This window comes from Salmo trutta, chromosome 16, assembly GCF_901001165.1.
Source record: "Salmo trutta chromosome 16, fSalTru1.1, whole genome shotgun sequence".
NCBI classification, from domain to species: Eukaryota; Metazoa; Chordata; class Actinopteri; order Salmoniformes; family Salmonidae; genus Salmo; species Salmo trutta.
Window position 1 is genome coordinate 9,737,355 of NC_042972.1, and position 17,112 is coordinate 9,754,466.

Here is a 17,112-nt window from a genome sequence, read left to right on the forward strand (position 1 = left end):
AACTAAAGTGAAAAATAATAAAAAGTAACACAAAATAACAATAACGAGGCTATATACAGGGGGTACCGGTAACGAGTCAATGTGCAGGGGTACACAATCAAGTCTACATGAAAATGGTTAAAAAGCAACAACAAGTTTTGGAATGGCCTAGTCAAAGTCCAGACCTAATCCCAATTGAGATGTTGTGGGGCAGGACTTGAAACGAGCAGTTCATGCATGAAAACCCACGAATGTCGCTGTGTTACAGCAGTTCTGCATGGAAGAGTGAGCCAAAATTCCTCCACAGCGACGTGAGCCAAAACTCCCCCACAGCGACGTGAGCCAAAACTCCCCCACAGCGACGTGAGCCAAAACTCCCCCACAGCGACGTGAGCCAAAACTCCCCCACAGCGACGTGAGCCAAAACTCCCCCACAGCGACGTGAGCCAAAACTCCCCCACAGCGACGTGAGCCAAAACTCCCCCACAGCGACGTGAGCCAAAACTCCTCCACAGCGACGTGAGCCAAAACTCCTCCACAGCGACGTGAGCCAAAACTCCTCCACAGCGACGTGAGAGACTGATCAACAACTACAGGAAGAGTTTGGTTGGAGTCATTGCAGTTAAAGGTGGCACGACAACCAGTTATTGAGTGTAAGGGGGCAATTACTTTTTCACACAGGGGCTTTGGGTGTTGCATAACTTTGTTGATGAAATAAATGAAATAAGTATGTCATTGTTGTGTTATTTGTTCCCTCAGGTTCCCTTTATCTAATATTAGGTTGAAGATCTGGTAATATTCACTATCAAAAATATGAAAAGGTAGAGAATTAGAAAGGGGGGAAATAATTTTTCACAGCCCTGTATATAGAAGATGGTTTAGGTAAAAAGGATGTTTTAAAGTGCAGCTCCACCACAGGACCTTCTCAGGATCAGATAAATCCATTACAGCTTAAAGGTCATGTAATACACAGAGGTCAGAGCTGTCAGTCTGGAGCTCTATGCTAGACTACAGAGACTACAGGTGTCCTGGAGGTAGAGTCTGGAGCTCTATGCTAGACTACAGAGACTACATGTATCCTGGAGGTAGAGTCTGGAGCTCTATGCTAGACTACAGAGACTACAGGTATCCTGGAGGTAGAGTCTGGAGCTCTATGCTAGCCTGTTGGACTTACCCTAGGATAGGGGGCGCCACAGCGCATTTTGGAAAAAAATCGTTCCCATTTTCAACGGCCTACTAATCAAAGTCAGAAGCTAGGACATGCATATACTTATTTTATATGGATAGAAAACACCCTAAATTTTCTAAAACTGTTTGAATGGTGTCTGTGAGTATAACAGAACTCGTATGGCAGTCAAAACCCCGAGACCGATTGAACCAGGAAGTGGAAATCTGAATTGTCGACTCGACTTCACAGCCTTACCTATAAATCACAACGTAAAAAAATGATAATTGAGCACTTTCCAGTGCTTCCACTAGATGTCCCCAGTCTTTACAAAGTGTTTTGAGGGTTCTGCGGTGGAAACTCAGTGAAAGAGACGATGTGGCAATTGGTCACAGTCGGAGGGCCATGAGCATTGTGACGTTGGCGGCCGTGTCTGCCCCCACCTTTGGAAGTTTTTTGAAACACAATGAAATCGTCCCACTTGAATCTGATTGGCTCTCTTGTTGAAACAGGCCCTGACGATTACTTGATACAACGTTTGACATGTTTGAACGACCCTAACTTACCGTAAACAGTCATTTTGCGTTAGACAGCTGCCGCCCACGGATCGACATTTGATTACAGCCTTAGGACGCGCTAACAAGAGGAAGCTAATGGAACATAAAGCATGGACTTTTTCGACCGAAAATACATTTGTCATGGACCTGGGACATCGGGAAGTGATTTCTGATGAAGACAACTAAAGGTGAGGGATTATTGGCGATATTATACAATATCAGATGTTACGTGCTATTGTTCACAGGTGGCGCCGAGCTAGGTTTTCGAGCTCAATTTCTGGGTATCGCATCCCATTTGATCTCAAAGTGTGATTACCCTGTAAAGTTAATTTAAAATCTGTTTTGACTGGTGTTTTCAAGAGATATTCATCTATAAATCTTAGATTGACAATATAAAAAAAAAAAATCGTTTTCGAATAGTTATTTATAAAATTGTAGCACTGTTTCCCGGGACGCATTTTATGGGAAATTGTTAGTCAACCTCAGGTGCCGATGTAAAATGCTGTTTTTATATAGAAATATGACCTTTATTGAACAAAAGATTGCATGCTGTGTGTAACATGATGTCCTAGGTGTGTCATCTGATGAAGTTTGTAAAAGGTTAGTGCTGCATTTAGCTGTTTTTTGGTTATATGTGATGGGTGTGCTTGCTCGGAAAATTCATATGATGCGACTTTTACCATGTACTCCTCTAACATAATCTAATATTGTGCTTTTCCTGTAAAACCTTTTTGAAATCGGACAACGAGGGTCGATTCAAGAGAGGTGTATCTATAAAACGATATGAGACAGCCCTATATTTGAAAAAAAAAAAATATTGAATTTCGTTTTGTTAATGTCGCTAGGAGTTTTCGCTGGAAAATGATCCCGCTAACGGGATGGTAGGCTGAAGAAGCTAGACTACAGAGACTACAGGTATCCTGGAGGTAGAGTCTGGAGCTCTATGCTAGACTACAGAGACTACAGGTGTCCTGGAGGTAGAGTCTGGAGCTCTATGCTAGACTACAGAGACTACAGGTGTCCTGGAGGTAGAGTCTGGAGCTCTATGCTAGACTACAGAGACTACAGGTATCCTGGAGGTAGAGTCTGGAGCTCTATGCTAGACTACAGAGACTACAGGTATCCTGGAGGTAGAGTCTGGAGCTCTATGCTAGACTACAGAGACTACAGGTATCCTGGAGGTAGAGTCTGGAGCTCTATGCTAGACTACAGAGACTACAGGTATCCTGGAGGTAGAGTCTGGAGCTCTATGCTAGACTACAGAGACTACAGGTATCCTGGAGGTAGAGTCTGGAGCTCTATGCTAGACTACAGAGACTACAGGTATCCTGGAGGTAGAGTCTGGAGCTCTATGCTAGACTACAGAGACTACAGGTATCCTGGAGGTAGAGTCTGGAGCTCTATGCTAGACTACAGAGACTACAGGTATCCTGGAGGTAGAGTCTGGAGCTCTATGCTAGACTACAGAGACTACAGGTATCCTGGAGGTAGAGTCTGGAGCTCTATGCTAGACTACAGAGACTACAGGTATCCTGGAGGTAGAGTCTGGAGCTCTATGCTAGACTACAGAGACTACAGGTATCCTGGAGGTAGAGTCTGGAGCTCTATGCTAGACTACAGAGACTACAGGTATCCTGGAGGTAGAGTCTGGAGCTCTATGCTAGACTACAGGGATGCTCTGTGTTAATGTAGCCAGCTGAGGGCACCTAGATTCACAGAGTTTCTAGACCAGACTGAGTAATGCTGTATTTTAAAGAGATTGCACTTACAAATGTGTAACATATTGTACCAATTGGAATTCTTTACATATCGACTCAACGTATGATTTACCCTCGAGATCCACCATCCACCATCGTTACAACAATACACTAACTGGATGAAAACGTGAGGAGAGAAGTTGAAACATGCAACGGCTGTTGCTCTCAGAGGAGAACATCGGACTTTGGTGAGTAACCACAACTACAACGCACTACATCAATGAAAATTGGAAACTGCATTCACTCTGTCTCTCTGACCGTAATGAAAACAGAAGAAAGACACTATGCTGAAACGTGCACTGAGCCTTTCATGGACGTAGCAAAGCAGTGCGACATTTAACAGAAAGTTACAACACTTGGCATTAACAGTGGACAGAACAGGACTGCAGCTGCGAGACACCTGCCGTTTGAAGACATGCCCTGCACTGTGCACATCCTCCAAAGGCCCGTCACAATGTCCCTACAGAACAGCGGGTTTGACAATGCTCTAGCTAAATGCCAAAAAGGTGTTGGGCATTTTAAACACAGCCCACCAAATGCTGCAGAGTTAGGAAAACAGCAAGTTGCAAATGGGCAAGAAAAGGAATCCCTCATACAAGACGTCACAATGACATGGAATTCCACTCTGGCAATGGTCAAGCGTGTGCACAGAAACCAACAACCACAGAGATGCTCTGGCCCAACAGAAAACCAACATCACCATGCCAACCACAGAGATGCTCTGGCCCAACAGAAAACCAACATCACCATGCCAACCACAGAGATGCTCTGGCCCAACAGAAAACCAACATCACCATGCCAACCACAGAGATGCTCTGGCCCAACAGAAAACCAACATCACCATGCCAACCACAGATGAACTGGAGAAACTGCAGAAGATGGAGACACTACTGGAGCCCTGCAGGTAATAATCATTGTTATCACACTGTTATAATAATAATAAGTGCGTGTGTGTGTGTGTGTGTGTGTGTGTGTGTGTGTGTGTGTGTGTGTATGTGTGTGTGTGTGTGTGTGTGTGTGTATGAGTGAGTGAGTGAGAGTGAGTGTGTGTGTGTATGAGTGAGTGAGTGAGAGTGAGTGTGTGTGAGCGTGAGAGAAAGTATATGTGTGTGAGTGTGTGTGTGTGTGACTGAGTGACTGAGTGACTGAGTGAGTAAGTGAGAGAAAGTATGTGTGTGTGAGCGTGTGTGTGAGTGAGTGACTGTGTCTGTGTAACAGGTCTCTCACAATTGAATAAAATGATTAATAATTATCTTCTACTGCAGGTACTTGACGGAACTCCTGGAAGGAGAGCAGTGCTTTTCCTGCTCAGTGGTATTGCCTGCTTTGTGTGTTTTCGGATCTTCCCTTGGTCGTATTTTCACGCGGCAGAAATCTCAGAGACCGATTAGTACACTCTCATTTACCACCCCAAGATATCCCTGAACAACGTCTATTTGCGCCCCGACTGGATGGAAACTACAAGGGTAATGGCTGTGCTCAATGCAATGGCACTATAAATGTAGATCCTTCAAACACCCCCAAACAGGGAAACAGATCCCAATTAAAGGTGTTATTACATGCTCCACTAAGGCAGTTATTTATCTTATAACTTGTCCTTGTGGTAAAAATTATGTGGGTAAAACAAAGCGTGAATTAAAAGTACGTATCTCAGAGCACCGTAGCACCATTAGGTGCAAAAACTCGACTTACCCAGTTGCGGCTCCCTTTTTGGAAGAAAACCACTCGATTTCGTCTCTACGTTATATTGGCATCGAACATGTCACCCTCCCTAGGTGAGGGGGTGACCTCGATAATTTATTGTTAAAGATCCAGAGGCTGCCTGGATCTTTAATTTAAAACCCTTGCTCCCTTCGGTCTCAACGTAGACTTTGATCTGAAGCCATTCTTGTGATTATTGTGACTTTGCCATTGTAATTGTTTGTAAGCTTGTGTAGTCTAAAATGAATCTATGATCGTATGCTATCCATTTGTTTTTTGTATGTTGTTCTTTGTATGTCATTTTAATATTTGAGAATTAACCAATGATATTAGGCCATACTTGGCCATGATTACAGACACCTGTGTGTGTGTGTGTGTGTGTGTGTGTGTGTGTGTGTGTGTGTGTGTGTGTGTGTGTCTTTTGACACTATATAAACGAGTCACCCTGCAGAGTTTGTGATCATACCCTGATGAAGACAGCTTGCATGTCGAAACGTTGGACATTACATTTTTGCATCTGAGCTCTTAGAGTGTGCGGCTCTCCTATATTTTCAAATGTTCCACTCCCGCTAGCCAGCACCTGGCCTAAATAGGTGTGCGTTTCTTTTTCCTCTAGATTGCCTGCTTTGTGCCATCTCTTGCGGATGATGAAGATCTCCGATAATGACCCTGCCTACGTGGTAAGATTCAAGCTGACATTCACAGCAGATGTTGGAAAACACCAACGTCATGTGGCTAAAGATCGGTACAGCACACGACCCAAGGTTTAAGGACCTGTAGTGCCTTCCCAAAGCTGAGAGGGGTGAGGTGTGGGCTTTGATGAACAACTTGCTGAAGGAAATGAGGCCTTAACAGCAACCTGAACAGCAACCTGAACAGCAACCTGAACAGCAACCTGAACAGCAACCTGAACAGCAACCTGAATAACAAGCTGAACAGCATCCTGAATAACAAGCTGAACAGCATCCTGAACAGCATGCTGAACAGCACCCTGAACAGCATCCTGAACAACCTGAAAAGCATCCTGAACTCAACCTGAACAGCATCCTGAACGGCATCCTGAACAACCTGAAAAGCACCCTGAACTCAACCTGAACAGTATCCTGAACAGCAACCTGAACGGCATCCTGAACAACAACCTGAACAGCATCCTGAACAGCATCCTGAACAGCATCCTGAACGGCATCCTGAACAACAACCTGAAAAGCATCCTGAACAACAACCTGAAAAGCATCCTGAACTCAACCTGAACAGCATCCTGAACAACAACCTGAACAGCATCCTGAACTCAACCTGAACAGCATCCTGAACGGCAACCTGCACGGCATCCTGAACTTAAATCATATTGTACAACAGCTGATGAAACCAATACTGTAAAAGTGTGAAAACATTTCATCAGTGGTGTTATTTCCTGATAGTTGCTGGTTGAAAATACAATCTAGCATTAGAAGGTACCAGAGGCCACCAAAATAGAGCAAGTTCTGCAAAAAGAAAATGTATTACCCCCCCAGCCATGTGGAGCCTGGCTGGCTACCTTTTCTATTTGGGTGGCACTCAGGCGATATGGCCTAAAACTCATATCTACATTTTGTTCAAACTTTTGGTCGATTCACAATAAATATCTACATTTTTAAATGTTGTCTCTAAATAAGCTTTGTTGTACAATTTAAAGGTAAAATACACTGCATTTAAAACCGTCAGCAATAATCTAATGAATTCAAAGCATGGTCAATTATACCTAGGCTAAATATAAGCCTTCCACAACCATAAGACCCACTAATAATTTCATTATTTTGTAAAAATATTTGTACCTGCATTTTGTGCAATAATCACTGATCTGGCTTTCAGGTCTGTCTATATAAATGCTCTTTTTGTTACAAATGTAACCATAGCCATGCATAATGCACATTCACTAATAAGGTAGCAGGCATGATAGAAAATGAACACCAGTCTCATAAACAATCTCTCAAGCACAAGGCCACGTGCTAGTGAGTAGCCAGATAATATTTATATTTCAAGTTCAGTCAACTTGGATCTAGGAATAATTTCACAAGCTCTGAATTCAGCTAATAAGGTAGAACAGTTGAATTGTTATGAACACAACCTTCTGTCAGTCTCCAACTGTTTGAACAGCATGCTAACCTGTCCACTTTGTACAGATGTTGAAATCAAGTGACCTACCTTTATTCTCAGAATGAGAACGAGTTGCCAATTCCTTATATAATTGTTTTATGTGTATTGTACAATTATAAAACACAGACTAAACAGCTAGCATAACAATCTTCAATTGACCACATTTTAGGAGTTGAAACATAAACAGGGTATGGTTAGAGAGGTTTCAGTGTCCATATGACCTGTTCTGTTGGACCAAATCTCAAACGCAAATAAAGAGTTGAAACCATTTGTCAAGAGAGGAAGAAGTGATCTCTCATCTTTGTTGTTGTGAGTGGTAGGGGGAGGGGCTTGGGAGAAAGAGGCAAAGCCGAGAGGTTTCACTCTCGCCAAAATATGTCCAAAATAAGTCCAATGCGTTTCCATGAGCTTATTTTGAACCTAAGCTTGACGCCTGTCTTCCTGCCTATGGGACAATGACTCCCATTGTTGGGGTGGAGACATGAGCATCTCGTCATTATATACAGATCTCTAGTGTAAATGGGAAGGTGCACTGCACAGAAGCAGCGAACGCGACGAGACCAAAAAGACAACATGAGAAAAAGCGGACATAAACACTCAGAAAAATGACTTAAATACTAAAAAAGTCCATTCAGCCATACAGGTATTTGAAATATCGCGCAAAAAAACATACAGGACCAGTCAAAAGTTGGCACACCTACTCATTCAAGGGTTTTTCTTTCTTTTGACAATTTTCTACGTTGTAGAATAATAGTGAAGACATCACAACTATGAAATAACACATATGGAATCATGGTGTAACCAAAAACATTTTCAACAAATCATCACTCTCTTTCTTGGTCAAATAGCCCTTACACAGCCTGGTGGTGTGTTGGGTCATTGTCCTGTTGAAAATCAAATGATAGTCCCACTAAGCGCAAACCAGATGGAATGGCGTATTGCTGCAGAATGCTGTGGTAGCCATGCTGGTTAAGTGTGCCTTGAATTCTAAATAAATCACTGACAGTGTCACCGGCAAAGCACCCCCACACCATCACACATCCTCCTCCATGCTTCACGGTGGGAGCCACACAGATCATCCGTTCACCTACTCTGCATCTCACAAAGACACGGCGGATGGAACCAAAAACTTCAAATTTGGGCTCATCAGACCAAAGGACAGATTTCCACCGATCTAATGTCCATTGCCCGCGTTACTTGGCTCAAGCAAGCCTCTTTTTCTTATTGGTGTCCTTTAGTAGTGGTATCTTTGTAGCAATTTGACCATGAAGGCCTGATTCATGCAGTCTCCTCTGAACAGTTGATGTTGAGAAGTGTCTGTTACTTGAACTCTGTTAAGGACTTTTTTGGGCAGCAATTTCTGAGGCTGGTAACTCTAATGAACTTATCCTCTGCAGCAGAGGTAACTCTGGGTCTTCCTTTCCTGTGGCGGTCCTCATGAGAGCCAGTTTCATCATAGCGCTTGATGGTTTTTGCGACTGCCCTTGAAGAAACTTTCAAATTTCTTGACATTTTCCGAATTGACTGACTTTCATGTCCTAAAGTAATGATGGACTGTCATTTCTGTTTGCTTATTTGAGCTGTTCTTGCCATAATATGGACTTTCTCTTTTACCAAATAGGGCTATCTTCTGTGTACCACTCCTACCTTGTCACAACACAACTGATTGGCTCAAATGCATTAAGAAGGAAAGAAATTCCACAAATGCACTTTTAACAAGGCACACTTGTTAATTGAAATGCATTTCAGGTGACTACCTCATGAATCTGGTTGAGAGAATGCCAAGAGTGTGCAAAGCTGTCATCAAGGCAAAGGGTGGCTACTTTAAAGAATCTCAAATATAAAATATATTTTGATTTGATTAACACTTTTATGGTTACTACATGATTCCATATGTGTTATTTCATAGTTTTGATGTCTTCACTGTTATCCTACAATGTAGAAAATAGTAAAAAATTAAGAAAAACCCTTGAATGAGTAGGTGTGTCCAAACTTTTGACTGGTACTGTAAATTAGAATTAATCGAATGAATTCAATATATCGCCAAGGCCCTGCAACAGGCTGGCCTACATTGCACGCAGCTACCTGGCAACACTTGCCACATCAGTACCTTGTGAGAGGTTGTTTTCACTCTCTGGGCATATCGCACAGAAGAAGAGAGAAGCTTTATCATCTGAAAATGTCAACAGACTTGTTTGTCTTAGCAGCTGGCTCAGTGGGAAGTAACAGGAGGATTGAAGTGAATGGTGGCAGGTTTATGTTCTGGTGAAAATGCCATTAACAGATTATTTTGTGTTTCTGTCCCTTACAATCAAAGCATAGTGTGCCTACAAGTCAATGGACTGCTTTTATAAATCTTTCTTTAGGGCCAAATTTGAGCAATTTTTTTATTTTTGTTAATAATGATTAACTACAGAAAATCATGTGATTAGTCATGATCAATTATTTTAATCATTTGACAGCCCTAGAGGTAACATATCATACGAAATTGATGAAGTTGTACACAATTGCGCACAATTTTCAGGGACCAGTTTTGGCTCATTAGCGCTACTTTCAAAACTACGGGCTGAAAATATACAAAACCTCTGTAACATCACTTTAAATATAGAGGGAGCAGGCAGCAATATATCTCATTGTAATATCCTACTCAGACAGAAAGCAGGAGCGAGTTGCCTGGTATATGTGGTACCAAATGGGTTTGAACCAATGTGGGTCTCCGGCACACCAATTTACGATGTTAGCCCACTGACCTAAAGCCTAGAAATGACCTTGCAGAGGTGACACCAGTGTTCTGGGGTCAGGCAAGCACTCTATGTTACAGTACTACAGAGACGAGCTGTGTTTCACGTAGCCAGAGGAGGGCAGATGCTACGCATGCTACATGGTGACTCACCACAGTGAAGTCCTCAGTGCTGCACTACACCCCGCGGTAGTCATATCTGACTGTGTTAGGCCAAAGTAAGTGCCCCAGGGAGCTAACACAAGTCTCCAGGACATCCCTGAACCAATTCCACTACACATGCTTTCATTGCCAATCACCACTGTAATTGCAGGACAGCAGCTGGCTTAGCATAACAGAGAATGACTAGCTTAGCATCACAGAGAATAACTAGTTTAGCATTACTGAGAATGATGAGCTTAGCATCACAGAGAATGACTAGCTTAGCATCACAGATATTGATTAGCTTAGCACCACAGATATTGATTAGCTTAGCACCACAGATAATGACTAGCTTAGCATCACAGAGAATGACTAGCTTAGCATCACAGAGAATGACTAGCTTAGCATCACAGAGAATGACTAGCTTAGCATCACAGATATTGATTAGCTTAGCACCACAGATATTGACTAGCTTAGCATCACAGAGAATTACTAGCTTAGCATCACAGAGAAAGACTAGCTTAGCATAACAGATATTGACTAGCTTAGCATCACAGAGAATTACTAGCTTAGCATCACAGAGAACGACTAGCTTAGCATAACAGAGAAACATTAAAGGTGCTACACATAGAATTTCTCAGAATGTCTCCCCTATGTGGAAGCTAGGTGAATTGCAACAGCACTAGGCTCCATTCAAAACAAATCACGCTTGAGCCTTTTTAGATCGGTTTTGGTCCATTGAAAATATATTATTGAAAATCTATTTCATAGCGATTTAGATGGTAGAATGTATCCCTACACAATTCAGTGATTGTTTTCTCACATAAACTGAAATTGAGCGAACAGTGTAGAATTTTAGCAACCAGGAAATGACAGAGTGATTTCTACATTGGCCGCTTGACCCAATTTCCACTAGATAACAAAGCCACAAAGTCAAAACAGCATTCCCATTTTGACAACAGACGCCGATCAGGCGGGAAAAATCAATAGGCGAATATCCCAGTCAATCACAACACTGGCGGGTAAGTAATACTGTGAAACACTATCATTCCACTATTACTGCAGATAAATTATGGCCATTTTCAAAAATTACAATGCAAAAATTCAACAACAACAACAAAAAACTCTACGCGTAGCACCTTTGAAACATTTGCCATCTTTACTGTGACTTACCACAGTGAAGTCCTCAGCGCTGCACTCCACCCTGCAGTAGTAGCATGACAGCAACTAGCTTAGCATCACAGAGAAATGTATCTATGGGAGCCTATAACGCCAGTTTGCAGGTATTTATAGTCTTCACATGCACCATTGTCTCACTCACCACAGTGAAGTCCTCAGTGCTGCACTCCACCCCAGGGTAGTAGCATGACAGCAACTAGCTTAGCATCAGAGTTTGAACCAGATGCTACATGGTGACTCACCACAGTGAAGTCCTCAGCGCTGCACTCCATCCCGCGGTAGTAGCACGACAGCAGCATGTCCTTGATGTCATGGCCCGTCCGGTCGTAGAACTCTCGCATGTTAAAGGGGCGGGGTTTGAAGTTGAGGAAGTCAGCTTTGATCTTCAGGGTCTCAAGAACGCTCTCCTCAACCAGGTGAGTGTCTCTGATCTCATACCTGAGAAAGGAACAGAGAGGGAGAGTTATAGAATCTGTTAGAAATAGGACTAGAGGTTAGGGTTAGCGGTTAGGACAAAGAGGAAGTCAGCTTTGGGTGGGTGTCCCATCTCATACCTGGACAGATCAGAGTGTTAGGTCAGCCTCAACAATTTGCTAACCATACAGATCTTCTGTAACAACTCATACATATACAGACTGTTTCCAAAACCCCACTACTTTATTCATATTTTACATTATAATCCCCAACGTGCTCTAAACCTGTCTGACGGTCTGTCTGCCTTATGCACAGTGTTTTCGGATATGGGTCATTTAAAAAAAAACTCAGAAGTCTCCGGGACTCTCCTGGAAGCCATGTCTGTTTTTGAATTTTCAGAGGTGTCAATACGACAGAATTTCTGATGTTAATGAACGCTCATGAGGCTTTTAAAAGAACATACATAGATTAGTTAAATCAGTGCTTTGAAGGAAAACCTTCGGGAGTCCTAGCGACCAAGGAGGGATGGACGTCTGTAGGTCTACTGAGGAACAGTCATGTTATGTAGCACTTGGGGTTTGTTCTGAAGAAAATATATACTTTCTATCTTACAGGGTAAAAACTGGAGAAAGAAGCATCTCAGATGGAGAGAGACTAGAGGTGGAATTCGTCTGTGACGTGAAAATGTCAGTACAACACTCAAAGCCATGTGTTGTTAACTCACAGCATATTATCTTCTTATTAACTGCAATACCCTTCAAAACACTTTCGTTCTGACACCAACCGTACCGGCTTGGATATTTTATGGGATTCATTTGTCAGCTCAAAACTGTGATGTTTAGTTAGTTGAAGTCAAGCAAAAGGAGCAGAATGTCCCCCCCCCCCCCCCCCCACACACACACACACAGCAATAGGAGGTTTCATCAAGGTGAGAATGTATCATCATTTAAGTCAGCATTCTTCTCAACAATCATTTGCATCACTCTACCAGGCGGTACAATTTAATTAATTGCAGTGAAAGAGTCCACTTTAGTGAAAGTAAGAGGGTGTTGCTAGTGCAGTAATTGATGTCAAGTGGCCTTAGCAGCACTCAGAGAATGTGAACAGCAGCTACACCATTCAGATAGTGTTATAGGCTTTGGGGTTTTGCTCAATTTCATTTTCAATTTCGAGGTTGGTTCTGTTTGGGTGTGGCTTGCCCTGATTGGAATCATCCTCATTGGTCAGGATGCGTTGCACCTGTCAACTCGTTAGTCATTAGTCACTGTACAGGTGTTACTGTATTTAGGCTCTAGTTGTCATGAGAGATGTTGGAAGAGCTAGACTTCTGTTTAACTCTCCCTCTTTAAGTTTGTGAATACAAAGCCTTTTATTTTGTCTCCCTGTTCGGTTTACTCCACATTTATTTTCCCTCCCTAACCTATGTTGGGGTGGGGGATTTCATATCTTCTAGTTTATCTGTTATCAAGCAAATCTAGTGGGCGCCCATGGTGTTAAGACCCTACTCGAGTTTGCTTGGCTAGCATTCAGTAGGCCCCCATGGATGAGCTTCAGAACCTGTTTTAAAAACCCACCTGGTTTTGTTTTGGTTGTCAATTATTCATTTGTTAGTTCTCTTTTCATGTCGAGCAGCAATTTTTTGTTGGTTATTGGGGGAATGTAACACGTGCTATTTAAAAACAAAACACTTTACAAACCAGCTGGTATAATTGCACTACTAAGCACACACTTTAAATACTTTTATTTTGAATTCACTATTCTCAGGATCTATACAACATATTTCAGGAGCGCAGCACCCTTGATCTCCAACCTTTTCCCTGTAGAAATCTCCATCCATCTCCCTGTAGAAAGCTCCATCCATTTCCCTGGATCTCTATCCGTTTCCCTGTAGAAAGCACCATCCATTTCATTGGATCTCCATCCATCTTCCTGTAGAAATCTCCATCCATCTCCCTGTAGAAAGCTCCATCCATTTCCCTGGATCTCCATTAATTTCCCTGTAGAAAGCTCCACCCATTTCTCTGTAGAAAGCTCCATCCATTTCCCTGGATCTCTATCCGTTTCAGTTTAGCAGTTTAGCAGTTTAGAGTGTGGAATTGTTTCCATTCATGTTGCGACAGTCAATGTTCACTGAGAGGAATCCGTCCAGGAACTGGGATGAACCGTGAGTGCTCCGTTGCTGCTGGTAGACCCAGCCACTGAGTAGAGCTTGTTTGAAAGCCAATTTTAGTGTTGCGACAAGGCACATCTGTACCAAAAGTGTCCAAAAAAATCATCCAACCTTTACTTCATTAACGGAGGCAGTTACAACGGGTGTGCTTAAGCTGTTTACACAGCAGCTGGTATAATTTCGGTACTAAGCACACACACACACACACACGCACACACATACTTCAATGTAATTAAATAAAGGTTAAATAAAAACTAAAATTGTGGATACCACTGTCCACAAGCTACTCTAGGTATAACCGTAACCCAAGATCCTCCCACCTTTCAAAGGTATCAGTATGAGACCTGCCTGCCCTCCTGCCACTATCAACGCCCAACACCTCTGTTCACACACACGGGTACTAATTAACCTTCATTAACACTTGCCTGGTATATGTGGTACCAAATGGGTTTGAACCAATGTGGGTCTCCTGCACACCAATTTACGGTGTTAGCCCACTGACCCAAACTCTAGAAATGACCTTGCAGAGGTAACACCAGTATTCTGGGGTCAGGCAAGGTTACTGATGGAGAGCGAGAGCCTAGTTCATCGAACCACCTCTGTTACATGCGCTAGAATGTCACTCACTACTTTGAAGTGGATGATTAGACGCATCAGACAAATCCATCACAGGAAGGTCAGACCTGTCGGTCCTGCGCTCTATGTTACAGTACTACAGAGACGAGCTGTGTTTCATGTAGCCAGAGGAGGGCAGATAGCTTAGCATCACAGAGTCTCGACCAGACGCACACAGGTACTAATGAACCATCATTAACACTAGTATCCCCACCCACCAGGTTGGTGATCCATTTCAAAGCCATAATAACAAAGCAATAAACAATTAGTAAATACAAACATCCACATAAAAAGTGGCAAATGCCAATATACAATAACAATTATCATACAGAATTGCGTATATTTGTGTTTAGCTCCCGGCAGGAACAGAAAAAACAACAAAGCCTCCTCAAGAAGACTATTAAAGTAAATAAGGATGACAATTGTATGGCACTCAGGTGACAATTATTTCACATGCAAAATCCACTGAGATATCATAAAAGCAATTTTGTGGGTGAACTTCAATTATGTAAAACCACCGAAGTGAAAATAGATTTAGTTGATTAAATGCAGAAAACATTTGAAAATGTTCTAATACCATTTTAGAGAGTTTATCGGTTTCCTGTGTTCAAGAATTTAAATTGTGGAGTCATTCCAACAAAGCAACATTATAAAAACATTATCTAACACTGATCTAGTTTTAACTACTGTACCAGCGCTAAGTTTTGAACAGTCTTAAGTCTTATTTCAGTCTTGTAATGGGTGATTCATTCAGTTGTTCATGGGTATCATTTGATGTTATTCAGACAGAGCATCAGTTACAGTTTGGTTACACTTCTCCCTTCTCTTTGTGTAGATTAAAGTCATATTTCAGAGTAATAGTCACATTCCAGAGTAATAAAGTCACATTTCAGAGTAATAAAGTCATATTTCAGAGTAATAAAGTCACATTTCAGAGTAATAAAGTCACATTTCAGAGTAATAAAGTCACATTTCAGAGTAATAGTCATATTTCAGAGTAATAGTCATATTTCAGAGTAATAAAGTCATATTTCAGAGTAATAAAGTCATATTTCAGAGTAATAGTCATATTTCAGAGTAATAGTCAGATTTCAGAGTAATAAAGTCACATTTCAGAGTAATAGTCACATTTCAGAGTAATATAGTCACATTTCAGAGTAATAAAGTCACATTTCAGAGTAATAGTCACATTTCAGAGTAATATAGTCACATTTCAGAGTAATAAAGTCACATTTCAGAGTAATATAGTCACATTTCAGAGAAATAAAGTCACATTTCAGAGTAATAATGTCACGTCCTGATCAGTATAAGGGTTATTTGTTATTATAGTTTGGTCAGGACATGGCAGAGGTTATTTTGTTTATGTGGTTCGGGGTGGTGATTTATGTAGTAGGGTGTTTGATTTATTATTTCCGGGTTTTGGTCTATGTTCTTTCTGGTTTGTTGTATGTCTATGTTTAGGTTGATGGGGGGTTGGACTCTCAATTAGAGGCAGGTGCTTTCTCGTTGCCTCTGATTGAGAGTCCTATAGATGGGTAATTGTTTGGTTTGGTGTTGTGGGAGATTGTTTCTTGTTTTGCTGAGTGTGCCTGACAAGACTGTTTTGTTGTTCGTGTGTTTTTCGGTTTGTTATTTTGGTGTTCTCTTTATTTTAAAATAAATACAAGATGAGCATCCACATTCCTGCTGCGTTTTGGTCCTCTATCCCCGACGACAACCGTTACAAATAAAGTCATATTTCAGAGTAATAAAGTCATATTTCAGAGTAATAAAGTCATATGTCAGAGTAATCAAATCAAACTTTATTTGTCACATACACATGGTTAGCAGATGTTAATGCGAGTGTAGCGAAATGCTTGTGCTTCTAGTTCCGACCATGCAGTAATATCTAACAAGTAATCTAAAAATGTCATAACTACTACCTTATACACACACAAGTGTAAAGGAATGAATAAGAATATGTACATATAAATATATGGATCAGCGATGGCCGAACGGCATAGGCAAAATGCAGTAGATGGTATAGAGTACAGTATATACATATGAGATGAGTAATGTAGGGTATGTAAACATTATATAAAGTGGCATTGTTTAAAGTGGCTAGTGATACATTTATTACATCCATTTTTCCATTATTAAAGTGGCTGGAGATGAGTCAGTATGTTGGCAGCAGCCACTCGATGTTAGTGATGGCTGTTTAACAGTCTGATGGCCTTGAGATAGAAGCTGTTTTTCAGTCTCTCGGTCCCAGCTTTGATGCACCTGTACTGACCTCACCTTCTGGATGATAGCGGGGTGAACAGGCAGTAGCTCAGGTGGTTGTTGTCCTTGATGATCTTTTTGGCCTTCCTGTGACATCGGGTGGTGTAGGTGTCCTGAAGGGCAGGTAGTTTGCCCCCGGTGATGCGTTGTGCAGACCTCACTACCCTCTGGAGAGCCTTACAGTTGTGGGCGGAGCAGCTGCCGTACCAGGCGGTGATACAGCCCGACAGGATGCTCTCGATTGTGCATCTGTAAAAGTTTGAGAGCGTTTTTGGTGACAAGCCGAATTTCTTCAGCCT

The 17,112-nt window shown here is 41.9% G+C and overlaps 1 protein-coding gene across 1 annotated transcript in view; it reads right to left on the reverse strand.

The window, feature by feature from the left end:
• The window catches only part of LOC115150052 (acid-sensing ion channel 1), a 358,958-nt gene that overhangs the window by 329,224 nt on the left and 12,622 nt on the right, over positions 1-17,112 (reverse strand). The window contains exon 2 of the mRNA XM_029692946.1: positions 11,595-11,790. Within this exon, the coding sequence (XP_029548806.1) occupies positions 11,595-11,790 (196 nt within the window). The remainder of the gene's footprint in view (positions 1-11,594; positions 11,791-17,112) is intronic.